This window comes from Procambarus clarkii, chromosome 1 (assembly GCF_040958095.1).
Source record: "Procambarus clarkii isolate CNS0578487 chromosome 1, FALCON_Pclarkii_2.0, whole genome shotgun sequence".
NCBI classification, from domain to species: Eukaryota; Metazoa; Arthropoda; class Malacostraca; order Decapoda; family Cambaridae; genus Procambarus; species Procambarus clarkii.
This window is the reverse complement of record NC_091150.1, coordinates 20,687,335-20,706,913: the sequence shown is the minus strand read 5'-3', so window position 1 is coordinate 20,706,913 and position 19,579 is coordinate 20,687,335. Positions and strand designations below refer to the sequence as shown.

At 45.3% G+C, this 19,579-nt stretch overlaps 1 protein-coding gene across 1 annotated transcript in view; it reads right to left on the bottom strand.

Moving 5' to 3' along the window:
* Nucleotides 1–19,579, bottom strand: part of LOC123754206 (histone deacetylase 4) — a 99,069-nt gene that overhangs the window by 7,823 nt on the left and 71,667 nt on the right. The window contains 4 exon segments of the mRNA XM_045736418.2: nt 7,866–8,005; nt 8,753–8,806; nt 8,808–8,924; nt 16,661–16,801. Of these exon segments, the coding sequence (XP_045592374.2) occupies nt 7,866–8,005; nt 8,753–8,806; nt 8,808–8,924; nt 16,661–16,801 (452 nt within the window).

The following is a 19,579-nucleotide window of genomic DNA, read 5'->3' as shown; positions in this document are numbered from 1 at the left end:
CAAAGGAGGAGCTAGATAGTAAACGTGAAGGTCTTATAACAATAATGAGAGAGATTATAGCGAGAGCGGATAACGATAGATCACGACTGTTGATAGTCGGTGACTTCAACTTGAAATCCATAGACTGGGAAGCATATGAAGCTAAAACAGAAGATTTTTGGACCTGTAAATTTGTAGACCTCATCCTGGAAACATTCTTGTATCAACATGTTAAACAAGCTACGAGGATGAGGGAAGGGGACGTTCCCTCCATGCTAGATTTGATATTTACCAGGAAGGAGGAAGAGATATTTGACATTCAGTACCTTCCTCCCTTGGGTAAAAGTGACCATGTCTTTTTGGGAATAAAGTATGCAATGCATTATAAGCTGGAAGAAAATAAGGAGGTTGAAGCAGTTGAAAAACCAGACTTCAGGAGAGGACATTATGGTGACCTTAGAAATTTTTTTAGTGAGTATAATTGGACAGACTTGATGCTAGGCAAGGAAGTGAATGAGATGTATGGCAAGTTTTGTGAAATATATGATAAAGGCACAAAAAAATTTATACCAAAACAGAGATGCAGAACTAGAAAACAGGATTGGTTCAATAGAAATTGCGAGAGGGCTAGAGACCGAAAGACACAAAAATGGAATCAATACAGGAAGAGGCCGAACCCCCAAACATACCAGCGATACAAAGATGCAAGAAACAACTACACGGCAGTGAGGAGAGAGGCAGAAAGAAATTTTGAAAAAGGGATTGCGGACAAATGTAAAACAGAACCAGGTCTATTCTATAAATTCATAAACAACAAATTGCAGGTAAAGGATAATATTCAGAGGTTGAAAATGGGAAATAGATTCACGGAAGATGAAAAGGAAATGTGTGAAACACTAAACGAAAAGTTCCAAAGTGTGTTTGTACAAAATGAAATCTTTAGGGAACCAGATACAATAAGAATTCCAGAGAACAACATAGAACACATAAAGGTGTCTAGAGACGAAGTGGAAAAAATGCTCAAGGAGCTCGGTAAGAACAAAGCAGCTGGCCCAGATGGCGTTTCACCATGGGTTCTGAGAGAATGTGCATCTGAGCTCAGCATTCCACTTCACCTGATCTTTCAGGCATCCCTGTGTACAGGAATCGTAGCAGACGGGTGGAAACAGGCTAACATAGTTCCAATCTACAAAAGTGGCAGCAGGGAAGACCCCCTCAATTATAGACCTGTATCATTGACAAGTGTAATAGTGAAAGTATTGGAAAAACTAATCAAAACTAAATGGGTAGAACACCTAGAGAGAAATGATATAATATCAGACAGACAGTATGGTTTTCGATCTGGAAGATCCTGTGTATCGAATTTACTCAGTTTCTATGATCGAGCCACAGAGATATTACAGGAAAGAGATGGTTGGGTTGACTGCATCTATCTGGACCTAAAAAAGGCTTTCGACAGAGTTCCACATAAGAGGTTGTTCTGGAAACTGGAAAATATTGGAGGGGTGACAGGTAAGCTTCTATCATGGATGAAAAATTTTCTGACTGATAGAAAAATGAGGGCAGTAATCAGAGGCAATGTATCAGAATGGAGAAATGTCACAAGTGGAGTACCACAGGGTTCAGTTCTTGCACCAGTGATGTTTATTGTGTACATAAATGATCTACCAGTTGGTATACAGAATTATATGAACATGTTTGCTGATGATGCTAAGATAATAGGAAGGATAAGAAATTTAGATGACTGTCATGCCCTTCAAGAAGACCTGGACAAAATAAGTATATGGAGCACCACTTGGCAAATGGAATTTAATGTTAATAAATGTCATGTTATGGAATGTGGAATAGGAGAACATAGACCCCACACAACCTATATATTATGTGAGAAATCTTTAAAGAATTCTGATAAAGAAAGAGATCTAGGAGTGGTTCTAGATAGAAAACTATCACCTGAGGACCACATAAAGAATATTGTGCAAGGAGCCTATGCTATGCTTTCTAACTTCAGAATTGCATTTAAATACATGGATGGCGATATACTAAAGAAATTGTTCATGACTTTTGTTAGGCCAAAGCTAGAATATGCAGCTGTTGTGTGGTGCCCATATCTTAAGAAGCACATCAAAAAACTGGAAAAGGTGCAAAGACATGCTACTAAGTGGCTCCCAGAACTGAAGGGCAAGAGCTACGAGGAGAGGTTAGAAGCATTAAATATGCCAAAACTAGAAGACAGAAGAAAAAGAGGTGATATGATCACTACATACAAAATAGTAACAGGAATTGATAAAATCGACAGGGAAGACTTCCTGAGACCTGGAATTTCAAGAACAAGAGGTCATAGATTTAAACTAGCTAAACACAGATGCCGAAGAAATATAAGAAAATTCACCTTCGCAAATAGAGTGGTAGACGGTTGGAACAAGTTAAGTGAGAAGGTGGTGGAGGCCAAGACCGTCAGTAGTTTCAAAGCGTTATATGACAAAGAGTGCTGGGAAGACGGGACACCACGAGCGTAGCTCTCATCCTGTAACTACACTTAGGTAATTACACTTAGGTAATTACACAGGGGGGAGGGGGGGGGGTCCTTGCCACCAGCACACACACCTCAGCAGGCAACTGGCACAAGGGTCCACACACACAGGGGGGAGGGGGGGGGTCCTTGCCACCAGCACACACCTCAGCAGGCAACTGGCACAAGGGTCCACACACACAGGGGGGAGGGGGGGGGGTCCTTGCCACCAGCACACACCTCAGCAGGCAACTGGCACAAGGGTCCACACACACAGGGGGGGAGGGGGGAGGGGGGGGGGTCCTTGCCACCAGCACACACACCTCAGCAGGCAACTGGCACAAGGGTCCACACACACACAGGGGGGAGGGGGGGGGTCCTTGCCACCAGCACACACCTCAGCAGGCAACTGGCACAAGGGTCCACACACACAGGGGGGAGGGAGGGGGGTCCTTGCCACCAGCACACACCTCAGCAGGCAACTGGTACAAGGGTCCACACACACAGGGGGGAGGGAGGGGGGGGGTCCTTGCCACCAGCACACACCTCAGCAGGCAACTGGTACAAGGGTCCACACACACAGGGGGGAGGGAGGGGGGGGGTCCTTGCCACCAGCACACACCTCAGCAGGCAACTGGTACAAGGGTCCACACACACAGGGGCACAGGGGGGAGGGAGGGGGGGGGTCCTTGCCACCAGCACACACCTCAGCAGGCAACTGGCACAAGGCTCCACACACACAACAGTTTAAGCCTCTACAAACTGACACTTAAGGTCATTACTATATTCTTTTTCTTTTATACTAATATTTATAGGGAATTTATTATATATATTATATATTAAATATATTATAGGGAATTATATTATTTATTATAGGGAATACATCCCTATACATGTCATACACATTTTCCAATAGTTCATTTATATGTCTTATAATGTTTTTATAATGTTATAATGGTTGTTTTTCTACATTTAACACTGTTGTTTCTCTATATTTTCTTGCGTTGAATCTGCTTTAAAACCATTTTATCACTTTTGTTTACATTGGTTTTAGGAGATGACATTAAGATGATGCTCTGTATATCTGCAGGGATAAAAGTACCAGACTGTTTTTCCACATTTAACACTGCTATTTCTCCCTAAAACAAGGGTCTCTCTCTAGCCGCTGCACCATTACCAGTTTCTTTATTTGCTTCTTGAGATTTGGGTTCATACAACTGCTGCCTATTTCAGTTTTGGTCTCACAAAAGTCATGAACAGTTTCTTTAGTATTTCACCATCCATATAATTAAAAGCAAGTCTAAAGTTGGAAAGCGATGCGTATGCTCCTCTCACAATGTTCTTTGTGTGTTCCTCTGGCAACAGCTTACTGTACAAAACCAGCCCTAGGTCTCATTCTTTATTAGAGTTCTGTAATTCCATGCCACATAATTTGTAAATTTTGTGTGGTCTATTTTCTCCGAATCCATATTCCATAACACTTCATTTATACATATTGATTCCATTCGACACTTGACGCTTCAAGCACTTATTTTATCTAGATCTCTTTGAAGGGCATGACAATCATCTGCACCTCCCATCTTCCCCAGTATCTTAGCATCATCCACAAACATGTTCAAATAATTCTGTATTCCTTTTGGTAGATGGTTTATGTAGACGGTGAACAATACTGGTGCAAGAACTGAACTCTGTGGTACTCTGCTAGTAACACTCCTCCAGTCAGATACATTGTCTCTGATTACTGCCCTCATCTGTCTGTCAGTTAGAAAGTTTTTCATCCATGTTAGAAGTCTGCTTGTCACCCCCTCCAGCATGTTCAGTTTCCAGAACAGTCTCTTGTGTGGGACTCTGTCAAAAGTCTTTTTTAAGTCCAGATAGACACAGTCAACCCAACCACCTCTTTTCTGTACTATCTCTGTGTAGTTCTGTAGTTCTTTAGTTCTGTCATAAAAACTAAGATTTGTTACACAGGATCTTCCTATTCGAAAACCATACTGTTTGTCCATTATTATGTCATTACTCTCTAGGTGTTAAACTATTGTTTCTAGTTACTTTATCTAATTTTACTAATAATTTACTCTAATTTACTATATTAGTTACTCTAATTTTTTGCAGTTATATTATTCAATAGTGTGTAGTGTGATATATTTATATAATAAAATGTGTGAACCATCGTTATACTCAAAAGTATGGTGTGCATATCAGTGGTTCAATTATTATGTTCATAAACCAATAAACAAATATCTGTGCTGTTATTACACAATATACGCACATTATATATAAGTATCTACATGTTTTGTTCACCATAACTACAACTAAGCTGGTATGGTGTCTAAACAGCATAGCGGCCACTATACACAGCATGACAAGTCACACAGCAGCCAGTAGACGACAGCACCGTCCGTCGTCTACTGGCTGCTGTGTGACACTCCCTCCCTCACCAAAATGGCTCCTCCCAGCATACTGTCTGTGCTGTTTACTACACTCTGTATGCACGTTATATATAAATATCTGCATTTGTGTTCACCTTAACAAACCACTAAGTTGGTAGGGTAAGTCCAGGCAATAGGGAGCCGGTCGGCCGAGCGGACAGCACACTGGACTTGTGATCCTGTGGTCCCGGGTTTGATCCCAGGCGCCGGCGAGAAACAATGGGCAGAGTTTCTTTCACCCTATGCCCCTGTTACCTAGCAGTAAAATAGGTACCTGGGTGTTAGTCAGCTGTCACGGGCTGCTTCCTGGGGGTGGAGGCCTGGTCGAGACCGGGCCGCGGGGACACTAAAGCCCCGAAATCATCTCGAGATAACCTCAAGATAACCAATAACAGAGGTGGCCGCACAGAGTCAGCAGACGACGCCACCTCCCTCCCTCCCTCACCAAGAAGACTCCTCCCACCATACTACATACATTGCTAATTCTCACCAAAATGCTGCTATTTTCAGAATCCTGGTCACTAAATTCTGTAAATGAGTATTTTTCCACGTTTATTTTGTAAAGGAACATGACAAGTCATTTCAAGATTCTTAGATGGACCAAACAATGGCAGTGTGCTGTGGAATATTGCTGTGAACATCTTGAATAGCATTGTGTTCACTGATATCTGAACATTGTACACAGTCATTATCACAGTCAAGCTCTTCTGTAATACTATCATCACTAAATAATTGCAGTTACAAACATATCTTGACATTTTTAAGCGATGCTGTGGTCACAAGCTGAACAGCAATGCTGTTAGCTCATGCTGCGTGCACCAGCCTTGGTTGCTCACTCGCTACTTAGGCTCTCACACCCGGGAATGTTACCCACGATTTAAAAAAAAAACAGCATCTGTTTATTAAAGCCCTGAGGAAGCTGATGTGAACCTCATGTAGCTGCGGGACTTTTAAATCTTATGCAGTACAGTACTGTACTTTAAAATGTATATATACGATGTGCGCCGTAGAGCCAGCTAGAACAAAATTGTATACAAGGCCCCTGTATATACAATTTGCACTTTTAAAGGGTTAAACTGCTGAGAATTTCCATCTGGTAATTTATATACATTAACAATCACCACATTTTAAAATTTGTAGCTATCTGACAAGCAGTCTGGCTGGGAGCTCAAACCAGTCAGTCGTTGAGGTAGGCCAACGCCGAAAGACCTAACACCATCTTGAGGTTATCTTGAGTTGATTTCGGGGTTTTAGTGTCCCCGCGGCCCGGTCCTCGACCAGGCCTCCACCCCCAGGAAGCAGCCCGTGACAGCTGACTAACACCCAGGTACCTATTTACTGCTAGGTAACAGGGGCATTCAGGGTGAAAGAAACTTTGCCCATTTGTTTCTGCCTCGTGCGGGAATCGAACCCGCGACACAGAATTACGAGTCCTGCGCGCTATCCACCAGGCTACGAGGCCCCTTATCCACCAGGCTACGAGGCCCCATGACCTAAGTCACCACATAAAAATGTGGGGTGAAAAAATTCAGCCTAAGCGGGAGAACCCGAAAGCGGTAAGCTTGTCACCTCACAACAAAATATAGCCAATCCCGGAACCCCGGATGAATAGGGACGTGCCAGTAAGTGTTGTTGAGGTCCAGAGAAATCCTCCAAGCACTCGGCCCGAGAGCGAGGCAGACCTAGGACAACGTAGTCATCTGAAAGGAGGGGCAAGTTATCAACCAGTTCAATCTGGAAAGATCTAGAATGTACCAGAGGTCTGAACAATCACATTTCAGGACCGGAAACAGGCGGGAGACCCACCGAAGAGACTAGGTCGCTTCAACCACATCCAAATGCACCCACTACGAGAGGACTTGACGAAGGCAGGGAAAGCGGGAAAGGCCTGCCCCAAAGGCCCTGAACCTCCCATAGAAGGCGCAACGACCCAACTCCTTCACAGACCTGAAACTCAAACAAATTGTTAGACCAAGAGCAAGCAAACCAAGCAAGTCCCCTCTCCCACCACCTCGTCAAAGGAACGACCTGCAAAAGGGCCAGTGGGACCCATGGAAGCCAGACTTCCGAGCAGAGCGAGCACGGCGCAGACCAGTCGAAGAACAGGCTGGGGGAACCGCACCTGACCCGGTTGCTGGCACCACAGAGGATCTACCTCGACCAAAAGCAGGCGCAGCCCTGGCTCTACCCTACCAGGAAGGCCCAGATCAACTCCCCCCCCCCCCCCTCAAGACACAGCAAACCAAAAACAGGATGGCAACTCACAGCGGCAACCAAGCAAAAATGATAAACAATAGACTAGAGCCAGACCGATGATGACTACCAGGCACAAACATCAGTATAGAAAAAAGGAGGAGGTTGGGCCCAGATGACGCAGGCCGGCTCCATTTTTTCCCCATGAAAGAGTGGATGTGGGGGTAAACTAACAGGAAGGGGGGAGGCTAGTTTCACAAAATTTTGGTAGTTTGTTTTCATTGTGGGGAAGTTCAATTGGAAATTCGGGGCTGGGGTCTTGATGGAGACCAGGTTCTGGCTCGTGGTCCCCAGTAGAACTCTGTGACTGATGCCACCTAGTATTATAGCACTTTATGAGTGTGATAGCTTCAGGGAGCCGACAGGGCTTCCCTCAGAAAAAATACAACTTTGGCCACTACAGACAAACTACAAGAATTAGAAACTTTTTACAGTACAGGTACTTTGATTTCAGTGCTTCCTGAATACTAGTAAACAATATCAAAAGAAGAAGAAAAAAATGTCTTCTTTTGTATCACAGGAGGATACAAAAATGACATGCAGGTTAATGCAGCAAAGGCTTCCAGCTTGCATCCCATAAAGCCTAACACACTTCCCTCACCCTACTAAAGTAATTATCACAAAAAGACACCCAGCCAGGAAGCCCATGTTGCTCACACTACCATAGACATTGTAGATTAAGCATTACATACTGAGTTTGTGAATTTTGAGGATCGACTCTGAGTGACGCCATAGCAGAGACTGTCTCCTGTTCTTCCTCCCGTCCTTGAGCTTCCACCATAGACAGTGCAATCATTCCACTCTGCCGCCGTACCACAGGCCAGTGGCCACTCTGTTGGAGGGAAAATTACCATATTCAATATAACGGACTGTAGACATTATAACATATTCAAGTTGAAGACTGACCTGAGCTTATCCTCTTTTTTTTTCCCAGCAGCATACAAAATATGATTGAGTAACGTTAAATCATTACTCAATCGAGTAAAATTTAACGTTAAATTGAGGGAGGGAGGCAGGGCAAATGAGCTCACACACGTTTATATTGTTTGGGGAAGTTCTTTCGGCAGAGTTCTTTAGTTGGGGTTCCGACCTGCCAATCTCGCTGAATTCATCACTTTACTGGCCCTAGTGCATAGATAGATGTGGTTTTGTCCTTGCTTTTGTATACAGGTCAATTTTTTCACAAGAAGTAAATTTTGTTATTGTGTATAAGAGATGCTCTTTATGTTAGTCAATGAATCTGCCCCTTAGCAGCATAATTAAATACCAGAGGTGAATTATTTTCGAAAGTATACTTTGTATACTGGGAATGAGGAAACAGAACATTTATCAGTTGTGGGTTATGTGTAAAGTGCATTTAATTCTTAAACAGGTGCAACGACTACTACACGTAGCACACAGGACCACTCTTCATCACTGCTCGCCAGCAACTTAATTATAACACCACAACATTTTATGTAGTCTTAGGGGTAAAGAGCTGATTGCTAAGAGGTGGGACCTAAGAGCTAGATCTCACTTCCCACAACTAGGGATAGAAAAAGTTTTGTAATAATTTTTTAAGTAAATATTTAAGACATACCTGAACAGCAATGACATTCTGCAATGTTTCAACAGCATTTTGGCAAGGTGGTCTAGGTCATTTCATGTTCGGAGAGAGGTGGTGGATCATCACTAGTGAGGGTTTTTACACACGCTTCCGTCGCATCACAGATGCTGGCTAAATTGTAGCCTCCTTCAAGAGCTAATACCACCTGAGGATAACATAACAATTGTTAGCTCTGTGAATACATATATTGTACTTGTTGGACAAGTAACTTTTTGTTTGCAATGGAAAAATAGTGTAAATATAACTTTGTAGTAAATTTTACAGATGCTGTATATCTATTCACATACTATGATGTCACTAAAAGTTAACATTACTGTTTATGCTCGGTAATCCAAATCACATGGGCCCACCATCACTGAGTTAGTCGAATATTTTAACAGGAATTTCCAATTATAATTAATAATTCATTGTGTTGGGGGACAGGCAGCCAGTTTATACATACAGTACATGTTAGGCTTATATCAAGGTCCCCCCAAAGTCGAATTACTGACTGGACCAAGAATGTAACCTGACAACAAGCTGACTAACTCCTGCGTACCTATTTACTGCTAAGTGGACAGGGAAATTAGGTGAGAGGAAATGCACTTAACCATTTCTCACATAGGTGCAAGGAGCAGAACATTTGGGATCACAGTAACCGAAGCAACAGGCCACCAGAAAGGCAAGATGAAACATAAACATAAGCAATGTAAAAATAAAACCAGCAATGTAAAACTAGGAGCTTCCCCCAGAACACCAGTGTTGAATGTAATGAAATGTTAATTTCTGGGTGAGTCCTGGAGACTTCCTGAAGTTATTACACTAATACCATACCATACTTGCCATCAGTCATGGAGTTCTATTAGCCTACCGGGAACCACAAGCCAGAACCTGGCCCCTTCAGAGATGCGCAGGGAGCAGTAACACTATGGACACTTTAAATGTAAAGTAATTCATGTCTGCCACCACCAGGGAAGGAACCCAGAAAGTCAGGGGAAACAAAACAGACCACTGCATGGTTAAAACTGACACTGTAGCCTCAAAACTGCCAAAACAAGTTCCTCAATTATGACAACACACAAACACAATTTTGTGAAACTAGCATGAGATAGTTTGCCTCACCTCCACCCCTCACATGGGGAAAGGAGGCAGGCAGACCGGGTCGGCCGACTCGCACCACCCCTCAGTTCTTATGTTGATGGAACACTAGACTTCCTGCAGGGATGAGGGTAGGAAGGTTGTCAGAGCCCCCCCCCAAGGCTCACCTAGAAATTCATGTTTCATTACATTCAATACTGGTTTTTCTGGGAGAGACATTCCCAGAGGTGTATCACGGCCAGACATTCGGCCGTGATACACAACCCAATGCAACACAAGGCTGCTGAGAACCGAAAATGTTCATGACCGCCAAAACTCCCCATGCCCGAATATCGGCCCAAGACATATAATGCGAACACAGCCATCAGAGTTGCACACTTCTTGACATCATGATAATGAGGGTAGACTGCAGGCTGGCTAGCTTCTATGACTGCAGACGGCTTGAGAAATAAGAGCCATGGAACAGGAAACCAATGAAACTGGATCAACCCATTAGGAGTCTACCAAAGCAGAACTGGTGTCTCGAAGGTAACGACAATGAAGGGACAGGAAATGGCAGAAGGAACACCATGACACTTCATACTATAGCCAGGAAGAAGACCGCAGGTGGGACACCATTAACCAGCCACCTGGTCACCATAGAGATTATGATAAATACGTGTCAGAAAATCCAGATGCGTAGATCGGAAGAAAATGCCGAACCAGCAAGATACATCACTAGCCCGACCTTCAGAAAGTGGTGGAGCCGCGGAAAAATGCCCGGGTTTGGACATCAAGCAAGCAGTGCTTGAAACCAAGGCTGGGTCGGCCACCAAAGAGCCAGAAGAATCACTCTTCCCCCTGTAAGACTCCAGATGCACAAGCACTCGGAGAAACAGTTGGACTGGGGCAATATAAGGTAAAGAAACTCCTGTCTTGACCAGTCCAGCTGAAAGGTGTCCACTGCAAGAGCCTTGCAGTCGCGGAACTTTACTGCATAAAGACGCAGATTCTGAGACCACACCAATGTGAAGAGGTCAATGTCCGGATGGCCGAACAGCCAATAAAGTCAGAGGAAGGAATCAGCATCGACAATCAAATCCAAGGAGAGGGGGATTTAACTGGGACAGACCATCGCCAAGACACTGGACACTCCCTGGACGTCCACGGCACAGAGATGAAAACCCTGAGAACTTAACAGACGAGCCCCTTGAAGCCACCCAGTCCAAAGAGACAGTGACTGCAGGGACCCTCATGGTTGAGACAATGAACCACAGGGAAAGCAGTCCGAATGGAGCCGGATGAAGCTGAACCATTTGCAGCACCTGCCACTTGGCCGCAAACTCCTGAATCATACTGTGCCCCCCCGTCTACGGTAGAGATGCCAACGACCCTGGTCGGCTTGGTGAGTGCTGGTCACAAAGCCCAAACCAAGAACCGGGGCGTCTGTGAAGACCTCAAGCGAGGGCAGAGGAAGGTGCCTGGGGAACTGAACCCCAAAATGGCCAAAGAGGAAGTCAGTGACACAGCAACCAGCACAGGGCCACAGATGTCCGCACCCAGTGATCACAAGAGCAGTAAAAGGAGCTTTCCCAAAGAAACCAGAAAAACCACAAAGCCAAGCCGTGCCCAAGGAAAAAACCAGAATGGCAACATTCAGGCTCCGGCACAACTGCTCGAGCAACTGCCAAGTCACCAGGCTCCCACACAACACCAGAAGACAGCATTGCTACAGACAGAGCAATGCTGCCGGAGGCAGGGAAAGCGACACCAACCGAGAATCCCAAACCAGGCCCAACCAGGTATGAACCTGGTATGGTAACAACTGGGATTTCCACCAGTTCACCAGGAACCTGAACCCGGAAAACTGGAAAAGAACCAGATCCCTGGTTAGTAGACAAGCAGACCTGCTGGGAGCCCACACCAGCCAGTCGTTGCAGTAGGCCAACAACCGAACACTGAACAACTGAAGATGGGTGACCATGAATTGAGATAAATGTGTAAAAATGCAAGGTGCCAGATTCAGCCTGAATGGAAGAACCCAAAAGAAGAAAGCACGCCACCCCACCACTAAATCTAACAAATCCTTGAAACTCGGATGGATGGGGACGTGCCGATATGCATCCTTGAGGTCCAGGGAAATCATCCAAGTGCCTAGTGCCCGGCTCAAAAATGAGACAGCACAACGTAGTCACCTGAAAGGAGGGGCAAGGAATAAACCAGTTCAATCAGGAAAGGTCAAGAATGAATTGGATGTTCGAACAATCCCATTTCAGGAATGGAAACAGACGGAAAACCCACTGAAGAAACGAAGTAATTTTGACCACACCCGAAGCTACCCACTTTGATATGACGTTACAAAAGCAAGGAAAGGAGAAGGGGACCATGCCCCGAAAGCTCCGACTCCCCCAAAGAAGGCGAGATTGACCAACTCCACTGCAGGCCATAAGAAACGACCTGAAAAACCATAAATCGTAGGACCTAGAGCTGGCAAACTGAGCTAGCCTCTCGACCACCCTGTCAAAGGGGTGACCCTCTGACAGTGCTGCAGAAGACCATCATGCCCACAAGGGCATTTTAGTATTTTGCAGACAAAAAGAACAAATACAATGCCTCTGGAGAAGACCTAAAGTTCCCTGACTCTAAAACTAGAGGCGAGCACCAACAGGAAAAGCTCCTTAAAAACAGAATCATAAATCGAATGAGAAACCATGAAACAAGAAGAAGAAAAAAGGGCCAAGAGACCAGGAGGGCTCAGCCTAGGCAAGAGCAGGCTGGAGATGAAATAATGCATAAATCAGCGCCATGGTAGTATCGACACCAAATGCAAGTAGCACTGACTCCGGCAGCACTGAACAATAAGAGGCAACAGTAGTGAGATTATGATGCCTGTCTAGAACCAACCAAAGAAAAGATGAATGGACCACACACACACAGAGACAGAAGAATGACAACGAAGGGACAGGAAGCTGCAAAAAACCAACAATGAATGCAATGAAACAGCGCTTTCTGGGTGAGACCCAGAGGCTCCCTGGAGCTATCTGGGCTGAAATGAATGTATTAGACCCCTGGCATCAGTCAAGCAAATGGAGTTCTTAGGCCTACTGGGGACCACGAGCCAGAACCTGGTCCTCTCAGAGAGGCACAAGGAGCAATAACCTAAAGAAATCCCTGTGTAGTTGGAAGCATTCTGTCTGCCATCTACTGGGTCAGGCACTCAGAAAGGTAGGTGCCCCAAAACTATCTCTATCTAGTTAAAAAATTGCTACTGAAAGCCTAACTGTTGGGCAGAACTCTCAAATCTAAAAACAGTTAAACAAGCATGACGTCACAACTGTCACCGCACCGCCGTCTGCGAAGCTCTCCCCTCCCCGGGAGGGGGAAGGGGGGGCGCTAAAGCCTCCCTGAACCAGCTATCCACACCCCCCAGTTCAGAGACTGGATGTCAAAAACCGCGGAAAAAACTGCCGACCGGAGGAAGGTAGGGGGTTGCTGGGGAGCCTCTGGGTCTCACCCAGAAAATGATGTTTCATTACATTCAACGGTGTTTTTTTGGGGAAGTCCCTTCAGCTCCCCGGAGCTACTTAACCTTCCCAATAATTTACCTGGGAGGCAGTCGCCCCTTGCTCCTCACCACGAAGTCGAGACAACTGGCTGCAACCGCTAACCCAATGCGACACAGGCCCGGTTAGGCCAAGGAACACTGACTAGGTAGTGAGCGACCAGGACCCTGTTTAACCTTCAAACACCCCGTGCCTGAATGTCAGCCCAAGACATATTACCAAAGACTGCAGCCAACGCAGTAAACTTACGAACATCATGGGCATGAGGATAAACCATAGGCTGGCAGGACCAAATAACCCTGCGAATGACCTGGCAGACCCGAACCCTGGAACAGGGAAGAAGGGAATCCAGGTCAAGTGCGTCCCCGGCCACCGAGGCCATGGTGAGCAGGTAATGGCGAAGAGCTGCAACCGGACACAACACATGATTCACCCCTGGCTGAACCAACCAAGCATCAACAACCCACAGGTGCCTCCAGAAAGCAGCATTCTCATTCTTCACCAGAAAACGAGAAAACGTCTGCAAACGAACAAACCAACCACCAGGACCTAAAGAGCAAAACCCCCTGTGCTGGAGGAGAGCATAAAGCTCCCTAACCCAACCCCCAGAAGCCAATGCCAACAGAAAAAGAGCCTTTGAAAAACAATCTTGAAACTGAAGGGGCCACCACAAACCGAAGAGAAGATAGAAAACAGAGCACCTGATCCAACGACCAGGACAGCTCAGGAGGAGCATGAGCAGCCAGAGGTAAAACAATGCATGAGAAAACTTGCGGAACAGAGCAGAAGTAACATCCACCCCTAACACAAGCTGAAGCTGCTCCACCAGTGCCGCACGATACGAGGCATAAATATTCGGCATAAAATGACGGTCCTGAAACAACCAAGAAAGGAAGGACAAGACAACCCAATCCGAAACTGAAGAAAACCTATGGCGGGACAAGAAATAACGAAAGGACTGCCAAGGAAGCCACCTGCTCACCATACAAATGGTTATGCACCCGCATCAGAAAGACCAGATGCGAAGACTTGAGGAGAAGATCGAACCAGCTCTGTAACGGACTGGCCCTCGATCTGCTAAAAGAGGCGGAGCCACAGGAAAACTCTCGGGTTCGGACACTGAGCAAGGAGTGGCTGAAACCAAGGCTGGGCTGGCCACCATGGAGCCAAGAGAACTACTTTCCCTTGGTAAGTCTCCAGGCAAGCCAGGACCTGGAGCAACAGCGGAACTGGGGAGAAGAGGTACAGATAACCCCACCTTGACTAGTCCTGCCTGAAGACATCGACTCAGATGGCTTTGCAGTCAGGGCAGGGCGCTGCATATAACGGGAGATGCTGATGTGGACGGCCTAGATGACAGGCCGTTCGCTAGGACATTGGAAACCTTCCCCCCTGAACATGAATGGCCAGGAGAAACAAACCCCAATAATTCAGCAGATGAGCCACCAGAAGCGACCAACCCCAAAGAGCCAAGGACTGCATTGAACATTCGCGGTTCAGGCAATGTACTACTGAGGAGCAGTCCGGATGGAGCTGGATCATCGATCCGCGAGTGACCCGAATCCTCCAAAGCGACATCCACACTGCCGCGAACTCCTGCACCGTGCTAAGGGCCCGACAGAAGGATGGACCCCACCTCCCCTGGCTGGCCTGGGAAGCACTGGTCACAAATCCCCAGCCAAGAGACGACGCATCCATGAACACATCGAGCGAGGGCTCCAGTAGGCGCCAAGGCTCTAAACTCCGAAAAACCCGAAGAAGAAGCTGGCGACGCAGCAGCTGACGTAAGGCACCCAGTGGTCGAACCCAGCAATCTCAAGAGAGGTGGAAGGGATGTCCCCGAAGGAACCAGAACAGCCACCGAAGACAAACCCGACCCAGCGGGTATACCATCACGGCAAAGTTCAGACTCCCGCAAAAACCCTTGAGCAACCGCCTCGTGACCCGGGAACCCCACAGAAACAAGCGAAGGCAGAACTGCAGCCGCAGCAAAGCCTCCGGATAGCGTCATTAACTAGGTAGTTGGAAGATGACCTTGTCGATGGCAGTTGACCTTGTTAGTGGTCCGAGAGTCCTACATATGATCCAGCCAAGATCTGGATCTTGGCCAGCCAAGACCGAACCTGAGAGGGACCCAGATGAGACTTCCACCAGTTAACCAAGAACCCAAACCCGGCGAGCTGGGAAAGAACCAAATCCCTGGTGAGCAGATACGCGGACTGGCTGAGAGCCCACACGAGCCAGTCGTCAAGGGAGGCCAGAACCCAAACCCTTAAGAGATGCAGACGGGCCACCACAACCTGGGAAGGTGTGTGAACATGTGAGGTGCCAGATTCAAGCCAAATGAAAGGCAATGAGGAGCAACCGAGGAAACTGAACCAGTCCCTGACCCCCAGATGAATCGGGACATATGGATAGCTGGTGCGGGGGGGGGGGTCTGGGGCTTTCCCTTCCCCCTCCCGGGGAGGGGGGAGCTGTGCAGACGGTAGTGCGGTGACGGTTGTGACGTCATATACGCTTGCTCGTTTTTTGTTTTGTTTTGGCGGTTGGGGGGGGGGGGGGCTGGGGGGGGATTCTGTCCAACAATTCGGCTTTCTGTAGCAATTTTTTGTAACCATACAGAGTTTGTTTTGGGGGTGCCTGACCCGGTTGATGGCAGACATAGAATGCTTCCAACCACACAGGGGCTTCTATAGGCCATTGCTTCTCATGCCTCTCTGAGGGGGCCAGATTCTGACTCGTGGTCCCTGGTAGGCCTAGAACTACATTTGCTTTGACTGATGCCAGTGTGTAATATATTCATATCAGCCCTGGATAGCTCCGGGGAGCCGAATGGGGGCTCCCCAAAAAAAAACATTAAAAATTTCCCTTTTGCAAATAGAGTAGTAGACAGTTGGAACAAATTAAGTGAGAATGCAGTCGAGACTAAAACCATCAATAGTAACGAGTACTATGAAGACAGTACACCATGAGGGTAGTTATTATCCTGTAACTACACTCAGCTAATTACCAGACTTCCTTGCCTCCATTTAAGTAACTAGATTCTGGTACTGGTCCCCAGGAGGTACTGGTGACTAACACGGGTCTAGTGAGGCTCAGAGCTGTGAGGATCAAGTAGCTAGGGAAGCCAATGTACGGGAGCCCTCCTAGAAAATACATACAACAATCTATATACTTTTGTTATAGCTTTTCAACAAGTAAATCACAAAAGAAATAAGATACGTTAGTTTTGGCATTTATAACTATAGTGTTATGAGCCTACCTTGCCTCTAGCAAGAGTCATGAGTTGTTTGGTCATGTGGCCAAAGCAGCTGGCAGACACCTTGTATCCCCCCAGAGGTGACGGATGACCATCAGCCGCATCAAAACCAGCACTCACTAACACTATGTCTGGATTAAAGTCCTGAAAAAAATGAATATATATATATATATGCAAGAAAATACTGTATGCAAATCTTTCTGTGTGAGCTTAGATCCTCAATTATCCTTTTAGAAATGTCTCTTCCAATTATGCTGGTCACCTTATTTTTAAATTATTCAAGTTCTAAGTAATAATGTGTATTTTATAGTCTTATTTCTATTCATATGTCAAAAACCTTTATTAGGATGGTGAACTAAGTCTGAAATCAGGAAATACCTGTACTCCCAAAAATAATAGTTTAGATAAAGAACAAATTATTCAGTTCACAGTAGCCTGCAATTATCAGAAGAAAGCAAAATAAGGCAGAAATATAACACATTAAAAGACCATGTATTTTTCCATGTATACTAACATGGAAAAACAAAAGTATATTAAGGAGTTTAGCCCATTATAGACTGAACTGAAGAACCAGACATTAAATTGTTCAAATGTAATGAAACACCACCTTCTGATAGAGCCCCAGTGACTCCCTGAGAGTGCTTCTCACTATTGGGTCACAAGGAGTGACCCAATAGTGAGAAGCTATTGGTTGTCGGAGTCCTGTTTAGCCTACTGGGGACCAGAGCCAGAACCTGGCCCCTTCAAAGAGGTGCAAGGAGCAGGGGAGTCTCATGATCACCCACACCACCATAATGGCATTGCAGGTTTAGAATCAAGATGATAAACTAATAATCATAAATGCCTACAGCCCACCAGCAAGCAACACATTGACAAAGGAGGAACTGGATGACAAACGAGAGGGCCTCATAATGGTCATGAGATTATAGTAAAAGCTGATAAAGATAAATCACAATTGTTGGTACTGGGGGACTTCAACTTTAAAGCAATAGATTGGGAGGCCTACGAAGCAAGAACGGAGGTTATTTGGACAGGCAGATTTCTAAACCTCATTATGGAGACATTCGTGTATCAACATGTCAAGCAGGCCACAAGAATGAGGGAAGGAGATGTTCCGTCAGTACTGGATCTAATATTCACCAGGAAAGAGATATTTGACACCAAGTACCTTCCTTCCTTCCTTGGGAAAGAGTGACCCAGGGACACTAAACTCCTGACTCATTTTCACTCCCAAGTAATAAAACAACACAAAAGGCAAAACTACCACTTACAAAAATTGGAGACTGGAGCCAGAGTGACGATAACTACTAGGCACAGCCATCAGTATTGAACTGATGGTGGTGGAGCCCGGCTCACCTGGTCCACCTCACTCCTCCCCAAATGAAGGGGAAGGTGAGGGCAAACTAGCCATCACTAGTTTAATGAAATTTTGCTGGTTTGTTTTCCTTGTTGGGGGAGATCTTTTGACAATCTTTTGGCAATGGACTCGTTTTTAACCATGCAGTAATCTGTTTTTATTTGCCTATCTTTCTGGGTGCCTTTCCTTGGATGATGGCAAAGATGACAAACTATAAATGTAAAGTGTTCATATGTCATCACTCCTTGCGCCTCAGAGGGAGGGCCAGGTTCTGGCTCATGATTGCTGGTAGGCCAACAGAACTCTGCAACTGATGGTACTAAGTACTGCACTTATTCAGTGTGATGGCTCCAGGGAGCCTCCGGGGCTCACCCAGAAATTGGCATTTCATTACTTTCAACACTGGTTTTTCAATTAAAATGATGCAATGGGCTGTCAGTAATGTTATTTGTATTACAGAATTCCTGAGACCTGGAACTTCAAGAAGAAGAGGTCATAGATTTAAACTAGCTAAACAAAGCTGCCGAACAAATATAAGAAAATTCACTTTCGTAAACAGAGTGGTAAACGGTTGGAACAAGTTAGGTGAGAAGGTGGTGGAGGCCAAAACCATCAGTAGTTTCAAAGCGTTATACAACAAAGAGTGCTGGGAAGACGGGATACCATGAGCATAGCTCTCATCCTATAATTGCACTTAGGTAATTACAGAACATATACATCAGAGATATGCACAGATATTTTCATATCACTAATAAGCACATAATATTATATTCTTTGAACAACAAAGCACATAATTATTGCTGTTATTACACCATATACATATACACACAGACATCACAATAACGATATATCAAATAAACAAATGCACAAGGGCCTTGATGAGGGTTCGAACCTATGTGCTGGATGTTCCCAGACTCGCTCTAGTCAACTGTACCACAACATGGTAAATGAATTGCAACCTGGGGTGTTACTGCTCCCACAAGGATTCCAAGGACTTCCACTGAAGCCTCTATATTTTATAATTACCTATCTATAGGTAATATTATAGCTATATTACCTATATTTCTGGTTAGGCTTCAGTGGAAGCCTCGAGATCCTCGTGAGGGCAGCAGCACTCCAGGTTGCTATTCTTTTACCATGTCGTGGTACAGTTGACTAGAGCGCGTCTAGGGAACATCCAGAGCATAAGTTCAAACCCTCATCAAAGCTCTTGTGGATTTGTTCATCATATACATGTTATATATATAACTATCTACATATTTATGCTCCATATGCAGTTGTGGTGGATGTGGTAATGAAATTGAAGCACAGCATAGCACCACATAGTACACTACCATCTGATGATGCCAGCAGACGACGCAACATGATGAAGTAAAATGTCACGATTTACTATGCACATCACTAATTCTAAACACACACTGCTATTATCGTCAGATTCCTGAACACTAAATGATGAATATGAATAATTTTCCACAAGTTTATTTTGAAAATGAACATTTATTCATGATGTGTAACTGCATGAGGCCGCAGCTGTGTGCTGTGAATGTCTGCCTTGCAATATCATA